The sequence below is a fragment of the Centrocercus urophasianus genome, unplaced genomic scaffold, assembly GCF_019232065.1.
Source record: "Centrocercus urophasianus isolate 14NV4802_14NV808 unplaced genomic scaffold, USGS_Curo_1.0 seq_648, whole genome shotgun sequence".
NCBI classification, from domain to species: Eukaryota; Metazoa; Chordata; class Aves; order Galliformes; family Phasianidae; genus Centrocercus; species Centrocercus urophasianus.
Genome location: NW_024885253.1, coordinates 46843 through 74470, shown reverse-complemented (window position 1 = coordinate 74470; position 27628 = coordinate 46843). Strand labels below are relative to the sequence as shown.

Genomic DNA, 27628 nt, shown 5'->3' with positions numbered 1-27628 from the left:
GATATCGAGCGATTTGCCGTCAGTTCTTCCATTCACAACCAGTGCCAGGATCTGTGGCAGGGCGTTCTGACCACAGCACTACAGATCAACCATTTGAACAACAGTGGGATTCCCAGGCACGGTTCCAAGGAGTTGGTCTTCTTTGGACCCAAAGGAAGCATTAACATGAAACGAGAGGCCTGCATAAGTCATCGTGAGGCGAGCTTCTCAGCGTCACCTCTGGGAAACAGAGAATGGATTTGCCATGAAAGTCTCAGCACAGCAGTAACATACAAAGATATGTAAGAATAATACAGGAACACTTCGCAAGGAAGCAAGGAGCTTTATGACCTCTGTCTGGGAATCCAGCACCATTTGCCCGCAGACTCCTCTTTGGCAACTGTTCTAGATCCAGCTGTATGTTCTGTTCCAGAGCACAGCTCAAAACTACAAAGGAAACAAAGGGAATTCTATGCAGGCAGCATAAAAAGAATGGTGTGTTTCTTTCAGTACTGAAAATAAGAAAGTAAGCAGTCAACAACAGAAACCTTCCTAGAATTCTGCGATGGGAAACAGCAGCAGGGAAGAAAGCATCCACGTTTCTCTGAAGCACTGCTCCAAGGAAAAAAGGAAAATCAGTTTATTTTAGATGTTACCTGTTTGAAGGCATATACCACTCTCACACTTCAAAAGCATTAAAGAAAAAAATAAAATGCATAGAGCAATCTCCTCCACCAATACGTGTGTTTGGTCTGGGCAGCAATTGGCACTGCTCCGTATCACAAAGAACTGAAGTCGGGAGCACCGAGCTCCTCAGCTCCAGCCAAACCAACAAAACAGGCAGAATCCTTAAGTAGGACAGCCTGTAAAAATGTCAAACAAAGCCCCCGATTCTCAGCCTTCTCGTTCCTTTTTGAAAATCCCGAGGTCTCCATGTTAGCTCCACCTCTGGGCTGTAACGCCGAGCTCACAGGCTGTTGGCAATCCTTGTTACTGGACAGCAGAGAGTTTAGATTGGAGTGAATGTTAGGAAGCTTCTGCATTAGATGAAAAACAGTGCCGCCCTGAGAGACAAAGTATGGGCTAAATAAAAATGGCTTACTTCCTCAAGAACAAAGTTAATTCCTCCTTTCTAGATTACAGAAAGGACCAACGTGAAACAGGATGAGCAGAAAGCAGGGACAGTTCATCTGCAAATTAGCACGGGACATCACATGAGAACGGCCTCAATTCCAGACACCATCCAAACGGAGGCAACAGCAAGGCTGTGTCCTGTGCCACGACATGCCTGATCTCCTCCAGCAGCGCTGTCTGGGAAAGCTGACACAGCAGATACTGCTCTCTTTGATGCACAGTTACACAGCGTGAGGATGACCGAATCCATGAGCAGGTTTGTTTTGAGGCATCTGAAAAATCAGCTTGCTCAAGTACGCCGGGCTGGTCTACAGCAAGAAGAAAAGCTGCTCCATGCACGTGTCCACAAAGGCCAGCGCCACAAAGAGCTACGATGCTGCAGCGCGTCGCAAAGACTGCGCCGACACAGGGCAGCCTCCATGCAAGAGGAGTGCTCCAGGAGCAGCACGAGAAGCTGCGTACCTGCGGGAAGTAGGAAAGATGCCAACAGCCTTCCAGCACTTTTTCCCCTCTCTTCTCTTTGCTCAAAGCTTTCAAACCTCCCTTTTGCTTGTTCAGCATCGTCGTGTCAGAGAGCTGCTGCTTGTTCTCCTTAGAAAGCTTTTCGCTGTGAGAAACGGCATCCTGCAGAGAACAGAGAGGGACGGATCCCACGCTTAAACATTCCACAACAAGCAACGTTGGAAAAAGACGCACCTGAGAAGCTGCTTTCTTGCGTGTGGAAAAGTCAGAAGCGAGGTCCATCTGGGGCTGCTGAAGGAACATCATTTGTTACAGCGGTGAGCTCTCCATTTGTCCCCACATTTGTTGAAAACTTTAGAAGGACTAATTGCTCTGAGCAGGGATTACTATCAGAGCTGGTAGCATCCTCAAGATGCTTGAGAACGCCTTTCTTTCTAAACCAGGCTTAAACCCCAGCCTTTTGCTGCCTCACTGCCTCTGCATACTCAGAGCGATGGCACTTTGTGCTGCCAGCATCAGCCCGAGAGTTGGAGCCTCCTTGGGAAATCAGCTTTACTGCCACGGTTCGGATTTCACACTGGATAAAGCCTGGCGCCAGGCTACTTACTTACTTACTTACTTACTACTGAGGACCAAAGGAAAAGGTGACCAGAACTTCAGCTTGAATGAGCAAAGGCACTGCTGCATCAGTGACGCTGTTGCTTTTTTGTGAAATAATCATCAGCCAAGCGACAGAGGGGGCTTCCATCAGCCAACAAACAAGCGGCCGGAGTACATTTCCTGCTCTGAAATCACCTCCACCCTCTGCTACAGCATCCGAAGTGTGAGAAATCAAGGTGTGCAAGTTTGTGACCAATGGAACCACAAGCGAACAACAAAAGAGTTCTCAAACTTTTCCCCATTCGATCTGCTGCCTTCATGGGGTCAATGCACGTTGGTGTGGTTTTTTTCTTTTCTGCTCTTTTTTTTTTTTTTTTTTTTTTAATGCTTCAGATTTTGTCTCTTCTTCAACCATCCTTCTCGGGACGCACAGTAAGTAAGCGGAACAGGGTACCAACTTACTGGGAGCAAAACTGGAAGTCTGGGGGAATATTTTCCAGCAAGTCAGAACAGCTGAGCCCCGAGGCCAGGAGCTCTCTGTGCTGAGTGCCGCTGGCCTCAGCTCAGTCTGCTGCTCTCCCAGCAGTGCACTTCCCACTCGTGAGCCCTGGAGGTGGTGCCTCTTTTGCAGGCATGCACTGTAATGCTCCTTTCTCAGAGCAGCGTGGCTGTGTGCTGTGCACACTGCTGCTTGCTGGCAGCTGCTAACAGCAGACACAGAGTCTGTGGGACGCAGCAACTTCTTCACCTCTGTCTTCTCTGTTAACTGCTCGTCGCATAGCCCTCAAATGTTATGTTTGCTAAGAAGGGGTTGGGGTTGCAATACCTCCCCACACACACAGTGTGAGCAAAGATCAGCTGCAGGACCTTCTGAGGAACCTGAACGTCCACAAGTCTGTGTGTCCCTACGAGATACAACACAGAGTCCTGGGGGATTTCGCTGATGTTGTCACCAAGCTGCTCTCAATGATATTTGAAAAGTGGCAATCGGGTGAAGTTCCCGGAGAGCAGAAGCAAGACATCGGAGCCATTTTTAATACGTGTAAAAAGGATGACCCAGGAAACTACCAGCCTGTAATAAATCTAAATAAGAACGCAGCTTCACTAGTGGTAGCAGCTCAGATTCAGAGACTCCAGCAGGCGTTCCCTGAAGAACTGATTTAACTTCAGCAGTTAAATCATTTCAATCATCAAGCAGCTTCCAGTCATCGATCTGCTCTTCTTCAGTCTGATTCACGGTGTCTCCAGCATTCTTAGACTGAAACTCCTTCTGAACAAAGCGTGTATTTTCCATTCAACACGCATTTCCTAACGGGGGAAAAGAGACGGGCAGAACAGCCGCTCCGTAACGCACAACTGCCGGTCTGCTCACACGCACCGTGCGGAGCTGTACGCAACCGGCGCAGTGTGCGCTATGAGCGCAGTGTGCGCTATGAGCGCAGTGCGCGTAGCGAGCGCAATTTGCGCAGCGTGCGCTATGAGCGCAGTGAGCGTAGCGGCCGCAGTTTGCGCAGCGTGCGCTATGAGCGCAGTGTGCGTAGCCGGCGCAGTTTGCGCAGCGGGCGCTATGAGCGCAGTGTGCGTAGCGAGCGCAATTTGCGCAGCGTGCGCTATGAGCGCAGTGTGCGTAGCGGGCGCAGTTTGCGCAGCGTGCGCTATGAGTGCAGTGTGCGTAGCGGGCGCCGTGTGCGCTCTGGCCCAGCCCGGCGGCACAGCTCCGGACGCAATGAGCACCGAGAGCCGCCCGCTGCGCTCGCAGGACGGCGGTGCAGGTATCCTACGCAGCTCCGCGCGGGGCTCCTGTGCCCCAGCCCGGCGTGCTGACCCGGCTCAGTGCCTCACACCGCTGCCACAGGCCGGCTCCGTGCGGCGCCCAGCGCGTGGCGAGTCCGCACAGCCCCCAGTGTCCCCGCCCTCCCTGCTGCCCCCACCGCCCGCGGCCGGGCGTTGGGATGGTGGTGGGGCAAGGGGGAACGGTCTTAAACTGAGCCAGGGGAGTTTAGGTTGGATATCAGGAGGCAGTTTTTCCCCCAGAGGGTGGTGAGGCACTGGAACAGGCCGCCCAAGGAGGCTGCGGATGCTCCGTCCCTGCAGGCATTCGAGGCCAGGCTGGATGTGGCTCTGGGCAGCCTGGGCTGCTGGTTGGAATGAGCACTGTGGTTCTTTTCAACCCAAGCCGTTCTGTGGTTCAGTGGGTCTCTATGGATCTGCATGGGGATCTCTGGGTCTGTATGGGTCTCTGAGGGGATCGGTGGGTCCCTATGTATCCCTGTGGGGGGATCCATGGGTCTCTATGGGGATCTATGTATCCCTGTGTGTCCCTTGGTGACCCTGCACACAGCAGGGGGTTGGAACGAGGTGAGCATTGTGGTCTTCTTCAACCCAGGGCATTCTGTAATGGTTCTCCTGATACATAGGATCTTGAATAATTTCAGCAGCTTGACTATTTGCTAACTCTTCCTGTATTTTGCTTTTGTTCTTCTGTTCGTGCTGACCTTTTTAAATAGAACCACAGAGTTATCATGGTGGGAAAAGACCATTAAGTACAAGTAGAACCGTAATAAAGGAATGTCTTCCTGTCCAGGCATGGCAGATAAACTGCAGCTGCACGTAGTGTCCTCTGTAGCCACGAATGGCAGAAAGGCTAATTAGTCATCAGTACATTTTTCTAAATGCACATCAAAATATTGACTGAACACTTTTCCTGTTTAGTTAAATCAAATATTATGCTTATAAATTAATACCAGATGCATACTACTTCCAGTTTGTCTTTTCTTCTGTTGCAGCGTAGGGAAGTTTTTATGTTTCTTAGACCTGTTGGCTGACACTGTTGGTGCCTTCTGTTCTCCACTCTCTATGCTTGTCCTTGCCAACAGTTTGTACTCATTAGTATCACATTCTGAGGTTTTCTTGGTTTCAGTGTCTGCTTCTCTGTAAACAGACCGCTGTCAGAGCGAGTCCTTTGGGCTTCATTACCCTTTATGCTATTATTCACTTCAACTCATTCACATTTCTGTGGGGTTTTCCTTCCCATGTAGAATAAAGCAAATCCAAGCATTTTACTTCCTTATACCTTAGAAAGAAGACTGAGATTGATCCTTTTCATGTTCTGCAATCTCGAGTGCTCCCACTCACGCTCTTGTGGGCTTGGATATTGTTTGACAGTTTTGCATGAGTGAAGCAAACGTGGCCCACGGGATGATGGGCAACAACAGAGTGTTGTCAGTAACCACAGCTCTCCCAGCGTGGCACGATTTTCTTTCTGCCCTTGAAAAACGTATGCCTGCATTGAGCGGAATGTGCATCAACCTCAGCAATTAGCCGTGGCAGTTAATGAGCTCTGTTTCATTAAGCAGTAAGTTGACGTCACAGCAGATGCTGGAGGTAGCGCTTGTCACTCAGCACACCGAATTACGGCGCAGTGCCTTCGGCGCGGCTCCCTGTCCATTATTTGCTACTTCAATGATGTTTTGCCACGAACTGCAGGCTGTTGTGCAGAGTTCTTCCATTCCCCAGCCCAGCGCGGCCCAGCAGAGCAGAGCTGTGAGCGATGGCAGCTCCCACTGCGCGTCAGGCGCTGCGCAGAGCTGCACGTGGCGCTGGGAGCAGTGCCAGCAGAGACTGAGGCGGCGCGGCGTGAAGAAGCACAGCTCCTTCAGCTGACAAAGCCTGCAGCTGCCGAGGGCCCATTTAACTGGGGCGGATTAAAACAAGCGCAGTGCTGTGAGGTTGTCGAGAATGAGAGACTTCGTTTCCAGCCAGGAAAATGGAGCGTTTTTCTGCATCGAGGCTCCGTTCTCCGTCTGAAATGAAGGCAAACCAAAGCGCCAACTTTTGTGCATTTGTGACTGTGGGATGAGCTTTGTTTCGTTGTTTGAGGAGGCGCTGGTTTGCAGAGACACAAATCTTCACACACAAAAATACAGACAGCCAAATGTTTTTCCAGAATTAGGGAGGAAATTCAGTAAACTCTACAGCATAATGCAGAGCTGCAGGAGAGACAGTGATTGGAATGGTGTCCGACAGCTTTTCACTTTCCAGTATGCTGTGTCAGATCACCAGTCACAGCAACATGTGCACATTTGCACGCCAAAGAGAAAACATTTCCACCAGTTCTGAATTGTTAGCCCCAGTTTTTAAATGAAATTGGTGACCTCTCTGTTTTGCCATCACTGACAAGCAGCCCAGAGATACAGTTGTTGTTCTGATGATGCCTCAGTCAGATGGAAATGCATTTCTTGCTGTTTTCAAGGCCTGCAGAAGTTCTTACTGTGAAGTTCTGGGGGCAGTCAGAGATCGCAGCTTTTCTCCTTGGCAAACAGAGGAGAGCTGCATGTCAAATACAGCACACCAGTTAGGAGCCATGCACACAGCCCTGGGTTCTGACCAGAGCTTTGCCATGCACACGAGGGGCAGTTTCAAGATTTGGAGAACCTTCCGGGGGGTTACGCAGCCACGAGAAAGAGGAATTTGTCCTAATTCATATTGAAATGTATGGGCAGTTATGCAGCCACTGCAGAAACGGGAGCAGCAAGTTCCGAGTTTTACTCAGCAGCTTCTGGAGAGCACTGCTGTGCTGGAGATTTCCTGCCATGAACCTGAGCTGTGCGGGGGATGGTGTCACACAGCTCACCCACGGGCCGGGGGAGCTCTGCTAGCAATGTTTTTGACTGCTTCCATTACATCTGCATATTTTCTGTGCTTCTTTATTTTCTAGTTGAGCCCTTTTGTTTCCTGACTTTATGCACGTTCCTTTTCCTCTGTGTGGGTTTATATTGCGGACAAATGCTGTGACGAAAGGCACAGAAGCGCAATTCGCCGTTGTCTGCTGTGATCTCAGGTCACTTTCTGGCGAATGGGAAGTCTCACTCTTTGCGATGGTTTGTTTTTTCTGCTCAGATGCTGACGGATAAGTGCTCATCCACTGCCGGCGCACAGAAGCCATGAATTGCAGAAGGTTACTCTCAGAAACACGGAGGACGTTTCCAGCTCCTAAAGCGTGCAGCCAGCAGCCGTCGCGGATCCTCGTTGTGGACGTCACGTCACCTTCCTGGGCCAACACTTGCTCCGTGCTCTCCGAAGCCCTGGAAAACTCTCTGTGTTTGGCATGCAGTCTGACGGGTCCCTGCCGCATTCCCTTGCTGAGCCTCTATCTGGTGCAGAACCAGCAGGAGTGTTTGCTTCCCTTTGTGGTACGTGTGAAATTACGTCTCTCGGGATCTCACAAACGTGAGTGCAGTGCAGTTCGGTGAAGGAAGTTCTGATTTACTGCTCATTTGTGTCTAAATAATTGATTATTCTCAAAGAGCAAAGCTTCATAGACTTAATGGAAGAGGTCAATTTTCTGAGAGAATGATGTTTGTAAGGAGGAGTCTCATGTTTTCAATCTGTGAAGCTGCCCTTGTGCATAAATGAGTTTTTGTACTGTTCCCTTCTGTACTGCTGTACTTCTCCAAGAGTCACACGGTCACACAACCGTGGGGGCTGCAAGGCTCCTCTGGAGCTTCCTTAGTCCACCCACCCCAATGAAGCAGCTCCCAGTACTCCAGATGTGGTCTCCCCATGGCAGAGCAGAGGGGCCGAGCACCTCCCTGCCCTGCTGCCACACTCTGTGCATGCACCCCAGCGTCCAATTGGCCTTCGTGTCCACCAGGAGACACTGCTGGCTCGTGGTCAGCCATTGGCCATCAAGGCCCTCAGGTTCTTCTCCGCAGAGCTCCTCTCCAGCAGCCCATTCCCAGCCTGCAGGCTCTGTGACTGCTCCTCCACGGGTGCAGGGCCCTGCGCTGCCTATGTTGAACCCCAGCAGGTTCCTCTCCACCCAACTCGCAGCCTGCCCAGGTCTCACTGAATGTCAGCATGGCCTTCTGGTGTGCTGGCCGCTTCCCTCAGCTCTGTGCCACCAGCAAACTTGCTGGAGGTGAACCCTGTCCCTACATTCAGGTCGTTGATGCAGATTACAAGATGGAGAATGCGCTACTTCTGTTAATTATTTCTCCCGTTAGTTAATCGTTGTCACTGTGAAACTTGCACCTGGTAACTAATTTGCATTTATTGGCTTTTGCTTCCAGGGGTTTGTTCATGTATTTCCTCTTTTGGTTAGATTGAAGAACCTGCTTGTACCATATTCTTTCTTCCTCAAATAGCTTTCCTTGTAATCTTCTAACTGCAAAATGGAAGCGAGCAAAATATAAGTGTGACACATTTTTACAGCCCCTTGACTCCCAAGCCCTTATCTGTATTCACTCTTCTGGCTTCTTTGAAGTCGATTCAGAATGTGGTCACTGAGATTTCATGCTACATTTCGGTACCATCCTCAGCAGTGCTGAAAATGCCTCTTCCTGCTTGGTTGGTAACGCCATCAACTCTTTTGCCATCATGTTGTGTTCCTCTGAGACTTGCTGGGAAAGTTTGTGCTGTGGTGCAGGCAGTTCTCAGCCAAAGACCTGAGCAGTGCTGCACACCACTGGTAGGAGCGGGACCCCGTGGCTCCAGGCATGGACTCTATGACTGCAGGAGGAAATCCTGCTCCCTTCTCCCCAGCTTTCCTTAGTTCTGCCTGCTGAGCTATCTCTCGGGTCTTGAATTCTCTGGAGAAGGAGAATCCACAGCCTCCCTGGGCAGCCTGTTCCAGTGCTCCATCGTCCTCACTGGGAAGAAGTTCCTTCTTATGTTGGTGCAGAACTTCCTGTGCTCCAGATAATGGCTGTTTCCCCTTGTCCTGTCCCCACAGACTGCTGAAAGAGGTTAGCCACATCCCTTTGACTCCCACACTTAAAATGCTCATAGATGTTAATAAGATCGTCCCCAAGCCTTCTTTTCTCAGGGCTGAACAGACCCAGCTCGCTCAGCTTTTCCTCACAGGGAGATGCTCCAGGCCCTTTGTCATCTGTGTGGCCCCCTGCTGGACCCAGGAGACCCCTGTCTTTTCTGTATTTAGGACAGTAAAGTACAGTAGGATGGCTATCTTTGATGGATCTGTTTTTGTTAATAATCTGTTCCTCTGCAGCCTCTGATAACAGGAGCAGATTTATATCTGTCTGCTGAATATCTGTTGCATTTCACCCTCATCTAGAAATACTGAAGCTGCATTGCTTTTTCTGTGCTGCCAACAACATGTACTGCTGATGATTTTCTGATCTAGCTAGAGAACAGCTTGCTTGTTCTCAGTGAGAAACCAAGGTAGAGCTATGTCGAAGGTTGCTTATTAGGCAAATCTTATGAGGTCAGAAAACCTCCAGAGCTGAAAATAGAGGCTGGGAGAGGACATAAGGAAGTGTCAAACATGGTTGCCCTTTTCTTGGTCTTACCTGGGAGTGCCCTTAAGGCACGTGTTCCTACTGTTCACCTGTAGAAGCCAGACGCCACCAAGTCCCTGGGAAGGGGGAGGTAATGCCAAAGGGAGAAAGACCAGAACTAAAGTAAATACCATGGAGGACAGCAGATGTTGACATGTGGGGAAGTGATCATTAAAGGGACAGAAATGTTAGATGTACAAGTCAGTAAGGACTGGGAGCACCTCCACCCGATGGGTGCTGTTCCCACAGTTTTCCCAGAAGGCGGGCAGCAGACCAGCACTGCATCCAGAGCATCACTGAAAGTACTGGAAAAGAAACAAGAGAAAGACATCCACTGCAGGACAGTCAGATTGAGAAGGTGAAGCGAGGGAGGGTATGACGTGTGAAGGGACATGGGAGGAAGTGCTCCCCTGGCTTGCAGCCAGGTGTGTTCCCTGGTTTTGGTACTTTTCTCTGGAAGTAGCACAGTGGTGCAGATGAAGATGTTTTGCTGCACATTGTGAAACTGGGAGTCTTTGGAGTTGTGTAACAAAGGGGCAATATCACATGGCAAGACACATCTCAGAGCCTTTGGCACTGAGCTGAGTGTCATTTGACTGGAAGAGGGGTGTAGTTAGAATGGAGTTAGCCATCCCAGTTGGAATTTGCAAGCTTATGTCCCAGGCATGTTCCAGAGTTGAAACTGCAGCTTGCTTACACCTGCCCAAGTTCACATTTGAAGTACTGTGCAGATGCAGAAAAAATGCAGCTCTGCGGGTGTCAGGGAGTCAAGTTTTGTGGACTTTGGCTGCCCAGCAGCTGAGCCCTGCTCTGACACAGGAGCAATACTGGAGCTGAGGCAGCTTCTCTGCACCTTTGTGAGCTGCAGCCGCCTCCCAGGGTGGCAGGGCAGGCATCTGAACTGCAGGGAATTTTGTTGCAGCGCTGTGAAGGGCGTTGTGGCTCCCTGTTCTGTGCATGTACCCATGGTTACCAGCCCACAGAAGAGCTGAGGTAATGGTTCAGGCATTTACTGCATTTAGAGTACAGCCAGTACAAAGCGTGGTGACTTGCTTTAAACCTGCTCATCACCTTTCCAAAGAGAGGTTTGGGTCGCCCCACCTTTCTGCTCCACCCTGTTTGCAGAGCCCTCTGAGCTGCCTATGATCACACCTTTGCCACGTGGTGCACTGCACATCCTGAGAGGCCGTGCTGTAAGCCATAATGCTCAGGAGCTGCTGAATGAACGTGACTTCTAGCAGCAGTGCTTTGTATTGCTACAAATAGTTTTGCTATCATTCGTTATCATTCTTCACTGTGATATGTGAGATAAGGGTTTGGCAGCCATGGCCTAAAGGTAATTTAAGTCAGGCAGAGAGAATATGGCCCAGTATTCTCCAGTACACAAAAACGACAGGAAGCATAGTGGAGCACATGAGGTTAATAATCTGTGCATGCATGATGTTCATCTTCCATTAGGAGTCTGACCAGCTGACCCTGGTGCAGCAGCTTGAAGGAATCAAACATTTACAAATGACGACTCTGGGATATATTTTGTCTTCTAACACTTGCTCTGGTAGCTCCTTTTTAAAGTAGGACCTTCCATCAACATTTGATGGAAGGTTGTGGCTGCCCCTTCCTGTAGACATTCAAGGCCAGGCTGGATGGGGCTGTGGGCAGCCTGGTCACCTGCAGGAGTCCCTGCCAATTGCAATGGGGTTGGAACTACGTGATCTTACAGTCCCTTCCAACCCAAATTATTCTATGATTCTATGATTTGCTCTTTTGGGAATCTTTTGGGAAAAATGATTTGCATTGTTGTGGTGCATGTGCAGATACAGAATTAGGAAAGCTTAACACATGTCTTACTGGGTCATACCACAGCCCAGTCGTGCATTCCCAAGAGAAGAAGTCCTGTGGAAAAACCCCATCGCTTTCTGCAGTTCTTTCCCCTCACACAGCTGCTGTATACAATGATACTAAGAATGATAAAGGACACATTTGAGGCTGTTCCCGTTGGTGTCAGCTCTGGACCTGCTACCCAAGGTGTGTGGAGCCACCTCCTGAGCATGTTGGTGCAGTCTGACCCAAGCATTTGTGCGCAGGTCCCAGAGGGCCAGAGTCTGATAAATGAAGGACCATGGATATGGCAAGGACTATGGATATGGCAGTGGTGACCTGTTGTAACTGTCAGGGGTTACCAGACTACCCAGGTGTTTCTGTGCTCACATTCATCATTGCAAGTTCTGCCTCTGTATTATCCAGTCAGAGGAGAGGGCCAGAATTCCAGCATTTTGGCTCGCAGTGGGCAACGTAGACAGCTGATAATGTGGGGAACATTCATGCGTGCTGCTGCAGTCAGCTGGTTTAGATTCACATCACTGTTCACAGCTTTACAAAGCCACTTTGAAGTACAAAACTCCTGACCCCAGTCTCATCTCACTGCTGGTAATGCAAAAGCTTCTTTGCACATCATGGAAAAACAGTTCATATGATAACTTTGACATTTCCAGTCTTCCGATGTCACTGAGTTTTGTTTTGCAGCACTTGAAGGAGAACTTTGCACGAGTTCAAGCCTGTATTTCAGAGCTCCGCTCACTGTCAAGAGAAGGCTGCTTCCCACAGGGGGGACATGGAGTGGTACAGGCCGTGCAGGATGGATTGCAGCAGTTCAAACAATACAGCAGGCACACAGCAGCAGGAGGCTCAGCAAATAGCTCTGTTGAGGTAAGACAACGTTGGGAAGATGGTGGTGATTTTCCTTTCGGCCTATCATGGGATGGTTGAGGTTGAAAGGCACCTCTGGAGGTTGTCTAGCCCATCTCCTGTGCTGGAGCAGGGGTACCCAGGACCCACATGCAGAGGGAGGCTTTAAAGCACCGTGCCAGTGCTCCATCACCTGCACAGTAAAGAAGTGCTTTCTGATGCTTAGATGAAACATCTTGTATTCCAGTTTCTGTCTGTTTCCTCTTGTCCTGGCACTGGGCACCACTGACAAGTGCCTGACTCCATCCTCTTTGCACCCTCCTTTTGGGTGTTCGTACACATCGATACAATGACAACCAGCTGTCTCTGGTACAGGTGCCAGGAGAGCCGAGCAGGAAAGATGCCCTCCTAGATTTGTTGCTTGTAAACAGAGGGAGTCTCATGGAAGATGGGATGGAAGTCTCATGACTTCAGAAGGACAAAAGCAGGAGCATCAGTGAAGCCACAGCAATGGGGACAGGAAACATGGGCTGCATTAGGATGGAAAGCTTTTTTCAAGTCCCCAGCAGACTTTGGTTTGTTTTTTTTGTACAGCTGAGAAGTATACTAGCATTAAGAGATTATTTTGAGGAAGTGTAGTAAAGTGAAGTCACAGTAGCTTTTTTTGAGGGACGTTTTTCTCCTGGCCTCTCACTGGCCTTTGCTTATGTGTCTCAGGTTCTGAAAAGGGCAAAGGGGATGTGATAGTCTGTAGATGAAATGCATCCATGGTTTTAATTAGATAAAGGTGTATTAGTGTAACAAATGGTTTGTCTATAGCTCAGCAGAAGACAGTGGTCTCTTGTAGACAGTTCAGCTTCCCTCCACTTCAAGGACAGTCCCTGTTAACCATTTTCAGTATATCCCAAAAGGAGACCACCATCTTTCTTCTCTTTCAGTACTTCAGAGCCAAACACCAGAGATGCATTTGAAAAGAGAAGATGTTCTTTGCTGTGGAAACACGTTTTAGTATTGCTGTACACATCTATATTCCTATTCAGCCTTTAAGTTAGACAGCCAGATTTGATCTACTTGAAATATGGATTGGTGCTGTAATGGGAAGTGGTGCTTTCCCTCAGGATAGCTTAGGGAGAAGCCCTCCCATGCATACATTGTCTCTCTCATTGCCCTTTACATGCAGCTCTCACAAGAGCTAAGGCTAAAAAAGCGACGTGTTTAGGTCTTCTTTACAAATAGATTATATGCTTCTTCCATCAAATTGGCACCTTATTCAAACAGGAGGCAGCCCAACATCATTGCTTACCAACGGAGGAGTAGAGTCAGAAGCAGCTGTTGCACTGTGATTTGTGTTTCAGATCACAATTTTGACGAGCCAGTCAGGTAAAGAAATTGTTGAGCAGCTGGAAAGGAAGCTAAAAGATGTAGACCTTGTGAGTCTCAGAAGAATACAAGTCATTGAGGTTTTGAAGAGAGACTTTTTGGAGCCAGAGGATGTGGAACAGTGCACGCCAGCAGAAGAGCCCAGCAGCAGTGGTGAGTACTTGCAAAACTCATGGCTTTGGACAGCACTGCTTCTTGCCTTTGTCCAATACCTACCATCTTCCTTTGTGCCATTTGGTGTCACTCAAGTGGGAGCTGCTGAGACTGGAGAACAACAATAAACTTGTACCACAGCATTTCTCAGGGTGCCTTCTTGCATTTGGGTAGACTTAGCATGTAGATTTCATGCAGCTCTTCTCTAGGTTTTACTAAAAATTGACTTATTGTGCAGTAGAGCTTTATTGAGGAATTAAAGAGAGTAAGTGCAGAATTTGTGAGAACAGCACAGGCTGAGAACTCATACTGCTGAGCATTAACCTTCAGGTTCTGCCCCCAGACTGCATACTCCAGTATGCCTGCAGGAGTTACATTTCCAAACCACATCACGTAATGTACTGTTGATCAGCTTTTTTTGTCACTGTTGTCTTTGCTTTGCTGCTGCTTTTTTTTTTTTTTTCCCTTTTTTTTTTTTCCAATGCTTAAGGCAGCTTTTCCCAGGCTCTAAGGTTATACTTGTTGAGTAAACAGTGAAAGCACTCATCAGTGAGTTCCTTATAGCCAGCAGCTTCTATTTCTCAGTCCAGGTCTCCATTTTAAGGCCATTGCTGCTAATTCGCACTTCAAGTCCAGACCAACAAGCCTTGATTCACACAGCAGGTTCTCACAGCAGGTTGATAACAAGCTCCATAAACCTGGGCCTGGTGCCTTGCAGAGTTAGAGCATGGCCAGTTACCAGCAATGGCAGCACTTTTCTGTGCAGCGATAAGCAGCGCTGGATGTTGCTGCCTTGACTGCCTCTAGCTGTTCTTTCCAGGTTGCAGTGGCACATTTCTGGTCCCGTGGCAGAGCAGGGGTTGGGGCTGTTTGAGGCAGGTCACAGATTCCTTTTGGTGCTGCCCACTGCATACATGACCCCGTGTTTCATTAATGAAGGAGGTAGTTCACCTCAGGCCCTAGGTGCTGTTTTTCCTGGCTGTATCTTTATAGAATGCTGCCACTAATCTGAGAGTTTTCAGCAGAAAGAATTTAAGCTATAGTAATGAGAAATTCAAAGCAAGAAATTACTATGAGGTGCTGTTATGAGCCTTTTGTTGTACAGCAAATGATGCTGAGCTCCATAAACCTGTGAGGTGGTACCCAGAAGTCCTGTACTGCAGCAGTTAACTGGCAGAAGCCTGTACAGTGCATACAGTGCCACTTTTATTTTCTATATTGCTTTTTATCTAACTTTCAAATCTCTTCAGTTACTTCAGCTCTTTCTCGAGGCTGATAAAGTAACTCCTGAATAGCAGGAGCTTTGCTGCTTTTCCCTCCTCATAGCACATACCAGCTGCATTTTGCCACAGGCAACGATTGCTCTGTGCCACCTCTGCTTCCCACTAGCCTGCTGGCTAGACTTAATCCAGTACTGAGCTTTGTCACCAAGTTCTGAGACACACAGCAGGCTTTTTCCTACCTGCTGAAATCTTTCTTCCTGGAAAGGAAGGACTCCATCAGAGAGACTGAGCTGCTTATTCTAGGCTGCCTGCTTGGACCAGGGGCTTTGGAGAGAGCTCTCCTCATTGCTGCCAGAAGGGCAGGTCTGTTTTACCTGATCAGCACCACCACCTCTGGGTCACAAGGAAGAGGACCAAGGCTCTGTCACTCTGACATGGCTTTACAATTACTTCAGTATGTCTGAGCCCCAAGGGCACCAGAACTGTGAGTTACAAAACGGTTCTGAAGAAACTGTTGCCCACAGCTCTGAGGCTGAGGTGTTCTTAGCAAACACTGCTCCAGTCCATATGGACAGAAGGGATCATTTCAGGTGGCTGCAGATGCTGACTTCTTAGGTGAGGTGCATTATTGGCAGGGCTCTGCAATGTGCTGATGCTGCACGGAACTGTGCAGGGAGACCTTGAAAAAGGAGTCACCAAAAAATGAGATGTTCTTTGCCTCTTGACCACGGGGCTGCTCTAGCATGCAAACTCCCACTGTTGTTTCTGAAAGTGAAGTTGTGCAGCCCTTTTCAATATCTGGAGTGAAAAAATAAACAGAGATACAGAACGTAGCAATTCTACATGAAGACCATCTGACAAGAAGTAAGGATTGGGTTTTCAGAACAGCAAAGCAAATCTTCTGTGGGACGACAACTAAACCGATGGTGCTTCTTCAGTGATAGAACATTAGGGCTTAGCAGACTGCAGACTGGAACAAAGACTATAAATCCCACAAAGAGACCAATACATAAGGCTTTTGCAATGGGAGTAGTGTGTGTCTGTAATCAGTGGGATGCAGTGAACTGATCTCTAATGGATAAGATGGGAATTATTGCTGTGTCTTTCTTTCCTCCACCCCATTATGAACACTTAAAGCGTCTGGATGTTGCCAAACCATTTGCAAATGGCAGCTAATATTTATGAGATGCTGGCTCTGTCTTTTGAGAAAGCAAAAAACAAGCACCGATACCTTTTTTATGAACGCAGTCCATCTTCTGCAAGGCCCAGGAACCTTTTTTATCTGCTCTCTGCAGACAGCTGGCCAATAAATGGTGCTGCATACCCAGCGTTCGAGGACTTCTGCAGCCATCACTCATAGGGGTCGGCATCCCACCCCAATCTTCCTGCAGATGCAGTGAATCCAATGAATTTATTTTTACAGTTGCCACCTATTGTGCTAACTTAAGATGTGTAAGTGGCTACATATGCATTAGAGAAATGTAATATATGTATATATATTTATATTTACTGAGTAAAGAACTAGAATATTTACCAGCCCCAAAACACTGTCATTCAAAACACAGGTAATTCCCCTTGTCACCTGTGTACACGTTGTTTGTCAAATTGAATGACACAATTTCCAGGTGCTTTGTCTTCTGTACTGCTGATGCCATCTGCATCAGCGAAGCCTAAGAAAACTATGGATTTGTCACAGCTGAAGCACAGCCAGCAGGCTCTCCAAGTGCACGCTCCACATCAGTGCACTCTGCAGGGAAACTGGAACTCGAATCCTACCATCGGGCCAGAGACTGACAGGTGATAACTGCTCACGTGGAGCTGTCTCCAGAGAACAGTGAGGAATTTGCTCCGCCTGGGGTATCCTCCAGCACTGCTCCAGGGAGCAACTCGAATTTCCACAAGCATTGAGAAGACTGGGACAAGGCACGGTGGGAGGTGATGCTCCCCCTCTGCTCTGCCCTGCTGAGGCCTCATCTGGAGCACTGCGTCCAGTTCTGGGCTCCCCAGTACAAAACAGACAGGGATCTCTTGGGAAGAGTCCAGCGGAGGGCCAAAAGATGGTGAGGGGCCTGGAGCATCTCTGCTATGGAGAAAGGCTGAGTGAGCTGGGTCTGTTCAGCCTGGAGAAAAGAAGGCTGAGAGGGGAGCTGATCCAGGTCTGTGAATATCTGAGGTGTGGGGGGCAGCATGGCAAGGCCGGACTCTGTTCAGTGGGGAGTGGAGACAGGACGAGGGGAAACGGCTGGAAATGCAGCATAGGAAGTTGTGCAGCAATGTGCGAAGGAACGGCTGTGCAGTGAGGGGAGGAGCGATGGAACAGCATGCAGGGAGGGGGGGAGTCTGTGGGTCCCAGCATGTCTCTATGGGTCCCAGCGTGTCTCTATGGGTCTCAATGGGTCTCTATGGGTCCCAACGTGTCTCTATGGGTCCCAGTGTGTCTCTATGGGTCTCAATGGGTCTCTATGGGTCCCAATGTGTCTCTATGGGTCCCAACGTGTCTCTATGGGTCTCAATGGGTCTCTATGGGTCCCAACGTGTCTCTATGGTCCCACTGTTCACTAGAACAGGCTGCCCATGGAGGTGGTGGAGTCTCCTGCTCTGCAGATGTTCCAGACCTGCCTGGATGCCGAGCTGTGTGACTGCTGTAGGAACGGCTTGGGCAGGGGGTTGGACTCCATGAGCTCTGCAGCTCCCTTCCAACCCCTACCGTTCTGTGATGCTGCGATGCTGTGATACATACGTATACAAGAGCTGCCACAGGAAAAAAAAGACCTTGCAGCCCAGGGCAGCCAGACTGGGACTTGAAAAGCTCTCAGCACCAAAGGCAATGTGAGGCACCTCCCGTGGGGGGGGCTGCAGAAGTACAGCCTGCGTCAACCCAGTGCCTCCCTCAGGGCTGCAAGGGGAAGCAGTGAGTTGGCCGTCGTCATCTGATGGCCACACTGCGAGTTGCAGTTTGCAGACAGCTGAGGAATTACTTCACAGCCATTATTTTAGCCCTTTAATCGATTTTATACTATTCATTATGTAGGGGAGGTTAATAAATTTCCATCTCATTTTTTTGAATGCAGGAGAGGATGCACAGTGTTATGTTTGCAACCCATAAATACAAATGCATCAAGAAAACATTTCCCACTGCACATGAACGTAGAGCTGCATTTCAATCGTCAGCTGAACTAATAAACATTTGCAACAAAGGGCTTTTCCTGCTACCCACTCCTTGTCCTGGAATACTGGTCTCACACCTCAGTTCTGTGCACCATTAATGCTACCAGGCTGTTTCTCCTGTGGTTACGAAGGCTGTGTTTCAGACACATCATACAGGTTTTGCGAGTTGGTTATCAGACTCTGTTTTTTCCCACTTTTTCCAACTTTTTATCTTTTTTAAATTAATTGAATATGCCAGACTTTATGACAGCTTCTTTGACACCACTTTGGGTTATTATGTGGGAGTGTTATGGGGTTTTTGTTGTTGTTTGTTAACACCTCCTTTTAATTTATTTTGAAGAATTGTGTATTTTTATCTGCAAAGATCTTCTGCTTTGTGATTGCTGTTACCAAGCAGCACTTCAGCAGTAATGTACTGAACCACATCCTTTCATTTCACATCTTTCAGTTCCAGGTCAAGTTTTACTTCTGTTCTGTGTCTAGCTGCTCCTGGTACTGATGGTGTTTAGCAGTGTAGTTGTGTCTGCATTGCAAAGCAACGTTCATCTTCTTTACGAGGAGTAGTTTGTCACTCTACAAAATTCCTAACTACAGTAGCATTTCTGTTTTGCAGTTTCTGTGATTTCTTATACAAACCTTCAGCTTATAGCAAAGCTCTTCTAAGAGGGCAGGTGTCGCAGTGCTGTGCTGAGATTTGTGTGATTTCTGTTTGAAGGCATTTGAAGAGCTGGAGGGGTAAAGTGCAGTGCAAAATGCAGAAGAATGTTCATTTTTATGACTGAAAATATGTCTGCGTGCGTTTCCCCATGTTTCCCTGCAGATATTGCAATCCTTGGAATGGACATTGATCTGCAAACCATAGAGGATAATGTCATCAGCTTGGAGATGCTGTTTAAAACGTGGCTCCATGACTGTGGCTCAGAGAGGGAACATCTGCATCTTCTTCTTCCGTCTGGAGGCCTCAGCTGTGGCACTGCACCCAAGCCAACCCTAAGTACGGCATTTTCTCTCCCTCTCTGCAGAGAGCTCCTGACTCCCACAACCTTAACGATTATCCAGGCCCGTCCTGGACAAGTTCCTCTTCATTTTTAGACTCAAGTAGGGTCTCGGGGCGACACTGAAAGCTCTCCGTAGTTTCTGTTGCGTCAGGCTCTTAGGCACCTGCTCAGAGTGTGTGTCAGGGTTGCTGTGTCCCATGACTGTTGATGCTACAGTTCACCTCCATTCTGCAGCAAACATGTGCTTTGGAGAGGATGTGACTTTATGGCCACTGGGTCAAAGTAAAAGGGGCCTTACTGAGTGCCAGAGACCTTCTGCCTCAGCTTTATGGCTCTAAAATTATGTTCCTTATGCTTGATGATATGGGTCCGTGCCAGAGCACTTAAATTAAGGTTGTTTTTAAAAGGGGCTCGGCACATATTTTTATCTATTGGTGTTTGAGGTTTTTTGTGTGTTGTTTTTTTTTTCCCCTTTAAGTCCAAATTCCTAACAATTCCTCAGGTAAGTAAGCAGACACAGATGCTTCCCATAAGGGTTTGTTGGCTGCGTTGCCACCATTGTGCTGCCGTGGCAATCTGCATGTGCTCTTCCAGCAGCCCTTCCATGCTGCTCCACTGTCTCTCATGTGTTGCCTCTCACTGCCAGGCAGCAGAAGCACACTTGTTTTCTGCTAATGGTCTGCAAGCTGGCTCTGGTCTGGAAAAGAAGCACGGAGGTGGTGGGGCTCTTGCAGATACATGCTCAGCAAGCAGGTCAGAAGGCTTAGTGTGACTTTATTTGTGCAGTAGCCACCATAATGGCCTCCAGAGCACACATTATTGTGGTTTTTGTTTCTGAAAGGTGAATGTTTCTTCATCATAACATTCAATTTCACATTTGATGTGCTGAATTGTTATAGCTAGTGACACAAACCAAGTTACAGCAGGTTGTTTTCACCTTCCCACACTGAAGAACTCTTTGGAAGGCCAGAGAAATCGTATGCAGCTGTACACCCTGTGACAGTAGAGTTGCTATCTTCAGCGTGGAGTATTTCTCCCCAAACTATGTGATGACAGCTTATCCAGTGGCAAAACGTGCTGCCTTGTTTCACAGGATTTATCATTGCTCTTCCAGGGAGACATGGCTTGATTTTTAGGTAGAGCTGAGCGGAGCCTGGAGTAAAAGTCCTTGTGGGTCGCTTCCAGACAGGGATTTTTGTGATTTTATTATTCACTCCATAGTTGCAGTTGCTAGATAATATTAACTTATTGTTTGTAAGTGGCTTGAGCATGTCGTGTGCTACACAGTGCTGTTTCCACCAATCTAAACCCATCTCCCTCTCCCAGTGTGTCTGAAGTGTGATTTGCAAGAAAGATTGCTCGACCCAGCTCTGCTTTCTGGGACAACGGATGGCACCCTGAGAACAGCTGATTTAAACTCACCCTGCCAGATGACAGCCTGGCCAGCGACGATGCTGTATAAACTCCAGGTTGTGAAGTAAGTGCTGTTGCATCTTTTGCTCGATAGCTGGAATGCTGGTATAACAGTGTTCATGCTTTCTGTGCAATTTCAACTAGGGGCCAGGAATGTCAACATAAAGTGCCTGGGACTCAAAGAGCAAGGAAAACTCTGGGCTAAAACATTCCCAGCAGCTGTACCTCTTGGCAGGATGCATTTGCACATCCCATACATGCTGACAGGTGTGCAAAGTCTAAAAAGATGTCACCATAATGCTAGCACTTTATGAGTTTAAAAGCATAGATTTTATGCATGCAGCAGTGATTCCTTCCAGTGTGAAGCCCTACAGGTTGTGGCCATTGTTCCATATATGCTTTAGGTAGTGAAAGCACTACCTAAAAGAGGCTGCAGCAATTAACTGGCTGCTAGAGCTTGATCTCTTTACTTGACTATTAGGCAAAAAAGCAGTGAAAGCTTCACAGTTCTGAGGGACTGCAGATAAGAATTTGTCTTCTTTTCCCATCAGCAGGCTCTGCTGGTAGGCACAGAAAATAACAGGAAGGTTTGTTTTTAGTAAAAATGTGGTGTGATTTTTGAACTTCTTCCTGTATGGTTGTTCCCGAAATGATTCTCAGCTTGTCAGTGTTTGAAGAGTCTTAGTAATTGTGAATCACAGAATCACAGAATAGCTTGGGTCGGAAGGGACCTTAAAGTGGGACGCTAGCTGTGTGCAGGAGCAGTTGAAGGGAAGGAAAACCATAATATGCTAAAATCACTTAGGGAGAGATGTAACTGCCAGGGTGATCTATTGCCCAAGAGGCCAAATTACTAGTCTGCTTTGTATTCAAAATGTGTGAAGACTGAATATGCTCCAGGGCATACTCTTGACAAAAGAAATACAGTGGAACCTGGCAGCATGCTGGAGGGTGCCAAACTCAGTGTCCATCAGCAACAAAGCCCTGCAGGCTTTCCACTGCAATTGGACTTTTCCCTACTTCAGTTGGGCTTCATTGTGGCTACAGATATTGTTTGTAGCAGGATTGCAGCTGTTACAACCATGGCTGCTTGAGCTCATCTCCCCCCTGCGGAGTCTTGGCAGTTTCAGGCTGGCTGTGCTGAAGACGAGCTGTTTGTTTATAGAGCTCTGAAGTCTGAAGGGGTCTGTGAGTCTGTACTGTACGGACTGCCTTTCATCATCAAGCCCACGAGCTGCTGGCAGCTGGACTGGGACGAACTGGAGCTAAACCAGCACAGCTTCCATGCTCTATGTCACAGTCTTTTGGTGAGTGTAAAAATCGCAGTCTCATGGGGAGGGATTGCCACAGAAAGGAATTGTTGGTGTGCACCCAGTAAGGTCTTTCAAGCCTGTGCCTGAAAATATGTTCAAAATATATGGCTTCTTCTCATGTGCCAGGGTTGGGCCTGTAAGTCCTTCCAGTCACCATGACTATGGCAAAGAACCTGCAACACATCAAACAGGCACTCTTGCCAATCAGAAATGGGGCTAGAAAGTGCAAAATCAGGGCTGGAGTTGGGCAAGTATTTTTAACTGTAAAAATAGTTAACCAAGGCTCTGAGATGTGGAGGACTTTCCATTACTGACAAGTCTTAAATTAAACGTGGATGTTTTCTTAAGAACTGTCTTGCATTCATTGAAGAAAGTTGGGTTTTCCTCAGCCACCATGCAGTGGCTGTGTAGTAGCGGTGATCTCACAGTGAATGTGCTGAAGGAAGCAGCTGTTACCCATTTTACATGTTGGTTTTGGCTTTTGCTGTTTAGAAAAGGAAGTGGATGCTTTTGGCCAAACATGAGCCACACAACACTTGTCCAAGCTGGAACACTGTGGTGCATTCCTACTACATCATTGTCCCTTCTGACTCTGCCACTCTGCTTGTCAAACCAGTGGCTGCCAGAGAGCTCTTGATGCCATCAGCCTTCCCAGCCCTCTCTGCTGAGCATCCTGAGAGAGTACAGGGTGCTATAGAGGTAAGTCATCGATGACCCTACACAAAAACCTGTGGCAGAAATGCCAGCTATAGAAGCAGGGAATCAGGCTTATAGTCAGCCTGCTTGCACAGAACATGCAAATGCTACTGAAGTTGTATTTATCTCCCTTACTACAGTAGGTCCTTTGTACACAAGATAAATCAACACATAAGGTATCTCTGTTTCTTCTGATAGATTCAAACTTCTGCAATTCATGCTGTGCATCCACATGTTCTTCTGAGTTTTCTGCCTCTGCTTCAGGTGATGTCAGGAAGGGCAGGGCTCTTGCTATAGGTCTTAGCAGGTGAACAGAGGAGAGAACAGCTGTGAAAATGTCCACTGACAGGTGGAATATGATGTAGCACTCCAAAAATTCTTTTCAGCAGACAATATATTCTACGGTTTTCCTGCAAACAACAAAGCCATCCCTGCAAAAAATGCTCCCCCAGAAAAAAAAAAAGACAGCCACTAATAATGATTATAATAAGTCCTCCTCTTGGCACATCTAATTGCCTTTTTTCTGTCCGAGCAGAGTGCCCTGAACAGCTTAGAAGTGGAAGTTACTTATAATCCCTTACACCTGAAAAGCAACCTCTATAAATACCTGAAAAGTATGCTGTACAGACCGCTGCACAGGCAGCAGCCCCAGCCCAGGGAGCAGCGACCGGAGCGGCATCAGCCAAAGCAGGTACGGCTTTTGTCTTTGACCACCACAGACAGCCTCTGTCTTGTGCTCCTGATCTGCTTCCTGCAGAAGGGAAGAGGGCAGCTCCCCGATACCCTGATGGGACAGGGAGGCCACATATGGCAGGGGCAGCATTCACTTACAGCTGCAGAAGCGGCGAGGTGAGTGGAGCTTGTGCTGTTGAGAAGATGCGTGCTGAACAGCTGGCAAACACACTGAGGCAGCATGCAGCCAAGTGTTGGACAAGCTGACCCCTCCTTCCACAAGGTACATTAATATTTCATCCCTGCATTGCAGCATCAGAGCAGAGCCAAAGCCACAGTGGCACCCCTCCTGATGGCTCCTTCTCCTGCCCAACTGTTCAGACCAGCAGGAGTGAGGAGAGATTCCTGCGCACTCTCCTTCCTTCCCAAAGAGGATGACAAGATCCTGCACTGAAGATACCCCATGGCACTGCTAACACCCGTCTCAAGCAGTTAATGGTTTGGCTTCTGAGCCAGAAGCAGACAGGCAAGACAGTGAAGCCTGGCTGAGGTCAGATGGGTGCTTTCCGTTGTTTGTTGCTCCTCGTTTTATGGTTTTGTTTGTCACTAAATCAGTTGGCAGGAAGCTTGGTTCACCATTCCCTGGTGAAGCTTCCCATGCCCTGGCAGCTCCCCATGCCTGGGCAGGTGGCAGTATGCAGGGTTTCTTGGCCTCTTGCTGTTCAGCTGTTCCCTACAACACCTGATATTTCAGCACACATCACCAACAAGCCTCAAATTACGTTCTCTAGAACAGACGAGTGCAGCCCACAAACCACAGATTGCCGTCAGTGAATGCAGAAAAACTGCAAGGTAGCGTGGTGGGGAAGTTGGGCTGTACAGCAACGTCAAGCCACCCTCATCCTGCAGAAGGTTTCAAAGAGTGTTCTGAATAGCATAAAACAGGGCTTTTGGAGAATGCTGTCTCCCACAGCAGCACTATCTGTTCCAATGCTGATTTGCCGACTTCCACAGTGGTGTCTGTGTCCCTCTCCTGAGCTCATGGATAGTTTGCAGAAGTGCCAGGCTAGCAGCCGTGTCCTGGCCGACTCCTGCACAGTGCAGTAACCCACTGCAGCTGGACCTCAGAACAGTACCTTTCTCCCTGCCAGTTGTTGCTTGAAGCACACCATCTTATGGCCCATCTGCACAAAAGAGACTGTTCTGCAAGCTGGCGTGGCCATACATCTTGGCAAGGCTTCCCAGATACAGGGAGTTGCCCGCAGCTTTCCAGAGAGCTGAGTGAGCCCCAGTTTTTCAGTGCATCCATAGGACAGCTGCCAGAGCAGGAGCTGAGGACAGTGCAACTTAACCAATGTGGGGCAGCATCACTGGGCTTCCTGGATACTGCTCACAAACAGGGATTTGTGTTCCACGTAGTTTGTTCTAACGTTCTGTTTCAAAATAAAGTCCTCTTGCTAAATGTTACCTTACTGCTTGTGGTCTACAGTGCTTACAGTGTGTGGCAATCATAGCACTGACCTCTGTTTCCTGAGAAACGGCTGCTGTTGACCAAGGGCGCAGTGCAGCACCGTGCTTCCTCAAGGACTGCAGCGGCAGGACAGAGCCAGCTGTTTGTTCCAGGATCACAGCTCACGAGCAGGCTCTGATTGCTACCTATTTTCCACCCACTCATGAGATGTGCACTGAGATGGTAAAGCACCCAACGGAAGAAAAGGTGCCAAGACCCTATTTACCTCTTGTAGTAGTGTTCTCATCTGATACCTGAATCCCTACAGTACAATGCGTGCTGTAGTCTCAGATGAGGGCACCAGGACCCCTCCGAGCGTTGAGGCCAAGGAAGGGCACCACACAGTTGCTGCTGAGACAGAGATGAACCAGATGCTGCTTTCTGTGTCTGTGTGGGAGCTGTGCCATCAACAACTGCACACAGCCTGACTCAAGCACAGCACAAAGCCCAGACACACCACTCCCCATCTTGCTCTGTGCCTTTGCTGCTGGTTTCTGCTGCATGCATCTGAGCTTCCCATGCCCTGGCAGCTCCCCATGCCTGGGCAGGTGGCAGTATGCAGGCAGCTGCTCGGGGCAGTACCAGGAGGGAAGGGTGGACATCCCTAGCAGCACAGGGAGATGCATTTCCTGGGGTGTGCGTGCCTGCAGATGGCCAGTCCTCACCAGTCCTTAACAAACAAGCTCAGAAGGTGAGGAACTGAGAAGTGGCCAGAAACAAACGGCAGTAATGCACACAAATGGTTTCACCTCCAGCATGCTAACCTGATAATGTGAAAAACCAAGCAGATAAAACAATCCCCTCCCTCCTTATCTGATCTGATGACTCATTTAGAAATTACTCGGGTAATTCTATCAGTAGGAAAGGGTACATCAACAGCAGCTGATGGCTTGCTGTGAACGAAAGGAGGCTGACAAAGGAGAAACTCACAAAGAGGGAAAAGGGACTAAAAGGGGAAAGAAATCACAGCGCTGGGAGCGTCTGGGGGTTCCTTCTGAAGCCTTCTGCCTGGTCACCGGTGTGAAGCAGGGCAATAACCCTACAGCCAGTGTGTTTGAGTGCTCTCCCTAATGGCAGAACAGCTGTCTCACACCTGCACCATGCTAGGACCCCATAAGGGAGGAGGAAGTGGTTATAAAAGGACGGTTTCCGGAACGAGAAACAGAAAAAGGTGGTACAAAGGGAAAGAATGTGGCTGGGCTTTGGCAGTTCCCAAGTATTTTTCTCCTGATAAGAACTGCCTACTGGCCTACAGAGACCAAGAATGCTGCTTCATCTCAGCCGTGGCTGCTAGACCTGCTGTACTCAGTAACATTTCTCAGCTGGAGTTTGGGCTTTTAGCAAACAGAACAGGAAGGCTCATAGGCTGCCCACATACAAGGAAGCCTGATATCCAAATGACATTCTGTGCACCACGCAGCCTGGCTCCGAGCACACAGACAAGGCAGAAGATGCAGGATGCTGTTCCCCAAGTAAGCAGACTGCATTCAGTAATGGCACAGTGACTGTGATGTGCCAGGGCTATCTGTGAGCCTCACCCAGCTGCTTCACTGTTCAACACGTGGAAATAACAGGAAACAAAAGAAGGCAGACCGAATAAACCTAATCCAGACAAAAATTCAGCAAGGTCATCTGCTCCTAGAATTCACTGCAACTTTGGCTACAGGATGACCAGCCAAAAGCTCACTCTTTATTTGCCTTATTTCTTATGCTTTCTCAAAGCACCTATGGCACCCTAACCTGCTTCCAGAAAGGAGAAAAGTTGGAGCGCAGAGCAGCAGCCCGAGAGAGATGGCAACCCTGATCTACAACAGTGAGCCAGAAAAAGGATTGCTCTCCAGATCAGCAAGAGCTTTCTGTGCTGCACGCACTGTCAACATGTGGCAACCCCTGTAAAGAAAGCAGGACAAATGCAGAAGACAAATGTTGCCTTGTGTGCCTACCTTTTAGTTTTAGGCCAGTTAACGGAGAGAAGATGTCACTGAAGCAAGAAGAGCAAACATCCCATCCAGGAGGAGTGCAGGGCTGCAGGGAGAGCACTGAATCTAGCACAGATACTGGAGCACTTTCCCTCTTCTCTGGCATCCTTTACAGTGAAAGCTGGGTCAGACACACTCAGTATCCTCAGACACAGCAACTGCAGTGATGCAGATGTGCGAGTACCCACCACAGTGTGTAAGGTGGAGCCCAGAGCTCAGCTCCTTGGAGGCTGCACTTCACCACTCCAGTGTTAGAGCCCTACACTGCAGTCACAAAGAAGGTTTATGGGCAGGTGCCCCCCAGTGCAATGCCCAGAGCTCTTCCCTGAGAATTCCTAGGACTTGAAGCACCTGCCTGGGGTCACCCCACCCCAGCTGTGCACAGGGAGCAGGCACACCCCTGTCCTGGGCAGGAACAATATCAGGCTCTCTCTGGTTCCCAAAACACCTCTGAGGTGTTTCTCCAGTTTACTGCAGCAAAACCCCAGCAGAAAAGAGTATGGAGCACAAGACAACAACAACAAACTGGTTCAAGTTGTTGCTGCACTTTTACAGAAGCTCCTCCTGTAACCCAGACATCACACACCCAGTCAGAACCCACTGCTCGCTTCCATCTCACCAGTTTGGGAATGTGAACACAGCCCTGCACACCTTGCTACCAGCTTGTGGCTCTCTGGGTGTGAGCTTGGGCTACTGAATTCATGCTTAGTCCTCTGCACAGGAATATTAGACTTCTGCTTCCATCTCCATCAGCAGGCTGGTGAACCTGCAGAAGCCATCAGCAGCACAAGACTGAGGGACAGGCAGCACCAAGGTGCCTGGCACAGCCCCACACAGAGGAGACAAAATCTTTCACAGCCATTACCAACACCAAAAGAGCAACGTATTTTTTCCCTGTGCAGGTTTCTGCCCAAGGCACACAGAAATCATAGCCAAACCTTTCGCCTTGTAAGCATCACAATCAC

At 48.6% G+C, this 27628-nt stretch overlaps 1 protein-coding gene across 2 annotated transcripts; it reads left to right on the top strand.

Annotated features, from left to right (window-relative positions):
- The first annotated feature begins 3860 nt into the window (after positions 1–3860).
- On the top strand, positions 3861–24641 carry LOC122170217 (meiosis 1 associated protein). 2 transcript variants are annotated; one of them, XM_042836903.1, is made up of 10 exons: positions 3861–3947; positions 7075–7367; positions 11997–12179; positions 13514–13691; positions 18903–19076; positions 20407–20557; positions 21659–21800; positions 22299–22505; positions 23038–23193; positions 23488–24641. In XM_042836903.1, exons 2-10 carry the CDS (start codon positions 7119–7121, stop codon positions 23626–23628), a joined length of 1581 nt encoding a protein of 526 aa, XP_042692837.1. In that variant the 5' UTR covers positions 3861–3947; positions 7075–7118; the 3' UTR covers positions 23629–24641. The 2 variants fall into 2 exon arrangements, with proteins under 2 accessions (XP_042692837.1, XP_042692836.1); XM_042836902.1 differs by lacking the exon at positions 23488–24641 and having other exon boundaries at positions 23038–23443.
- Positions 24642–27628: the final 2987 nt, after the last annotated feature.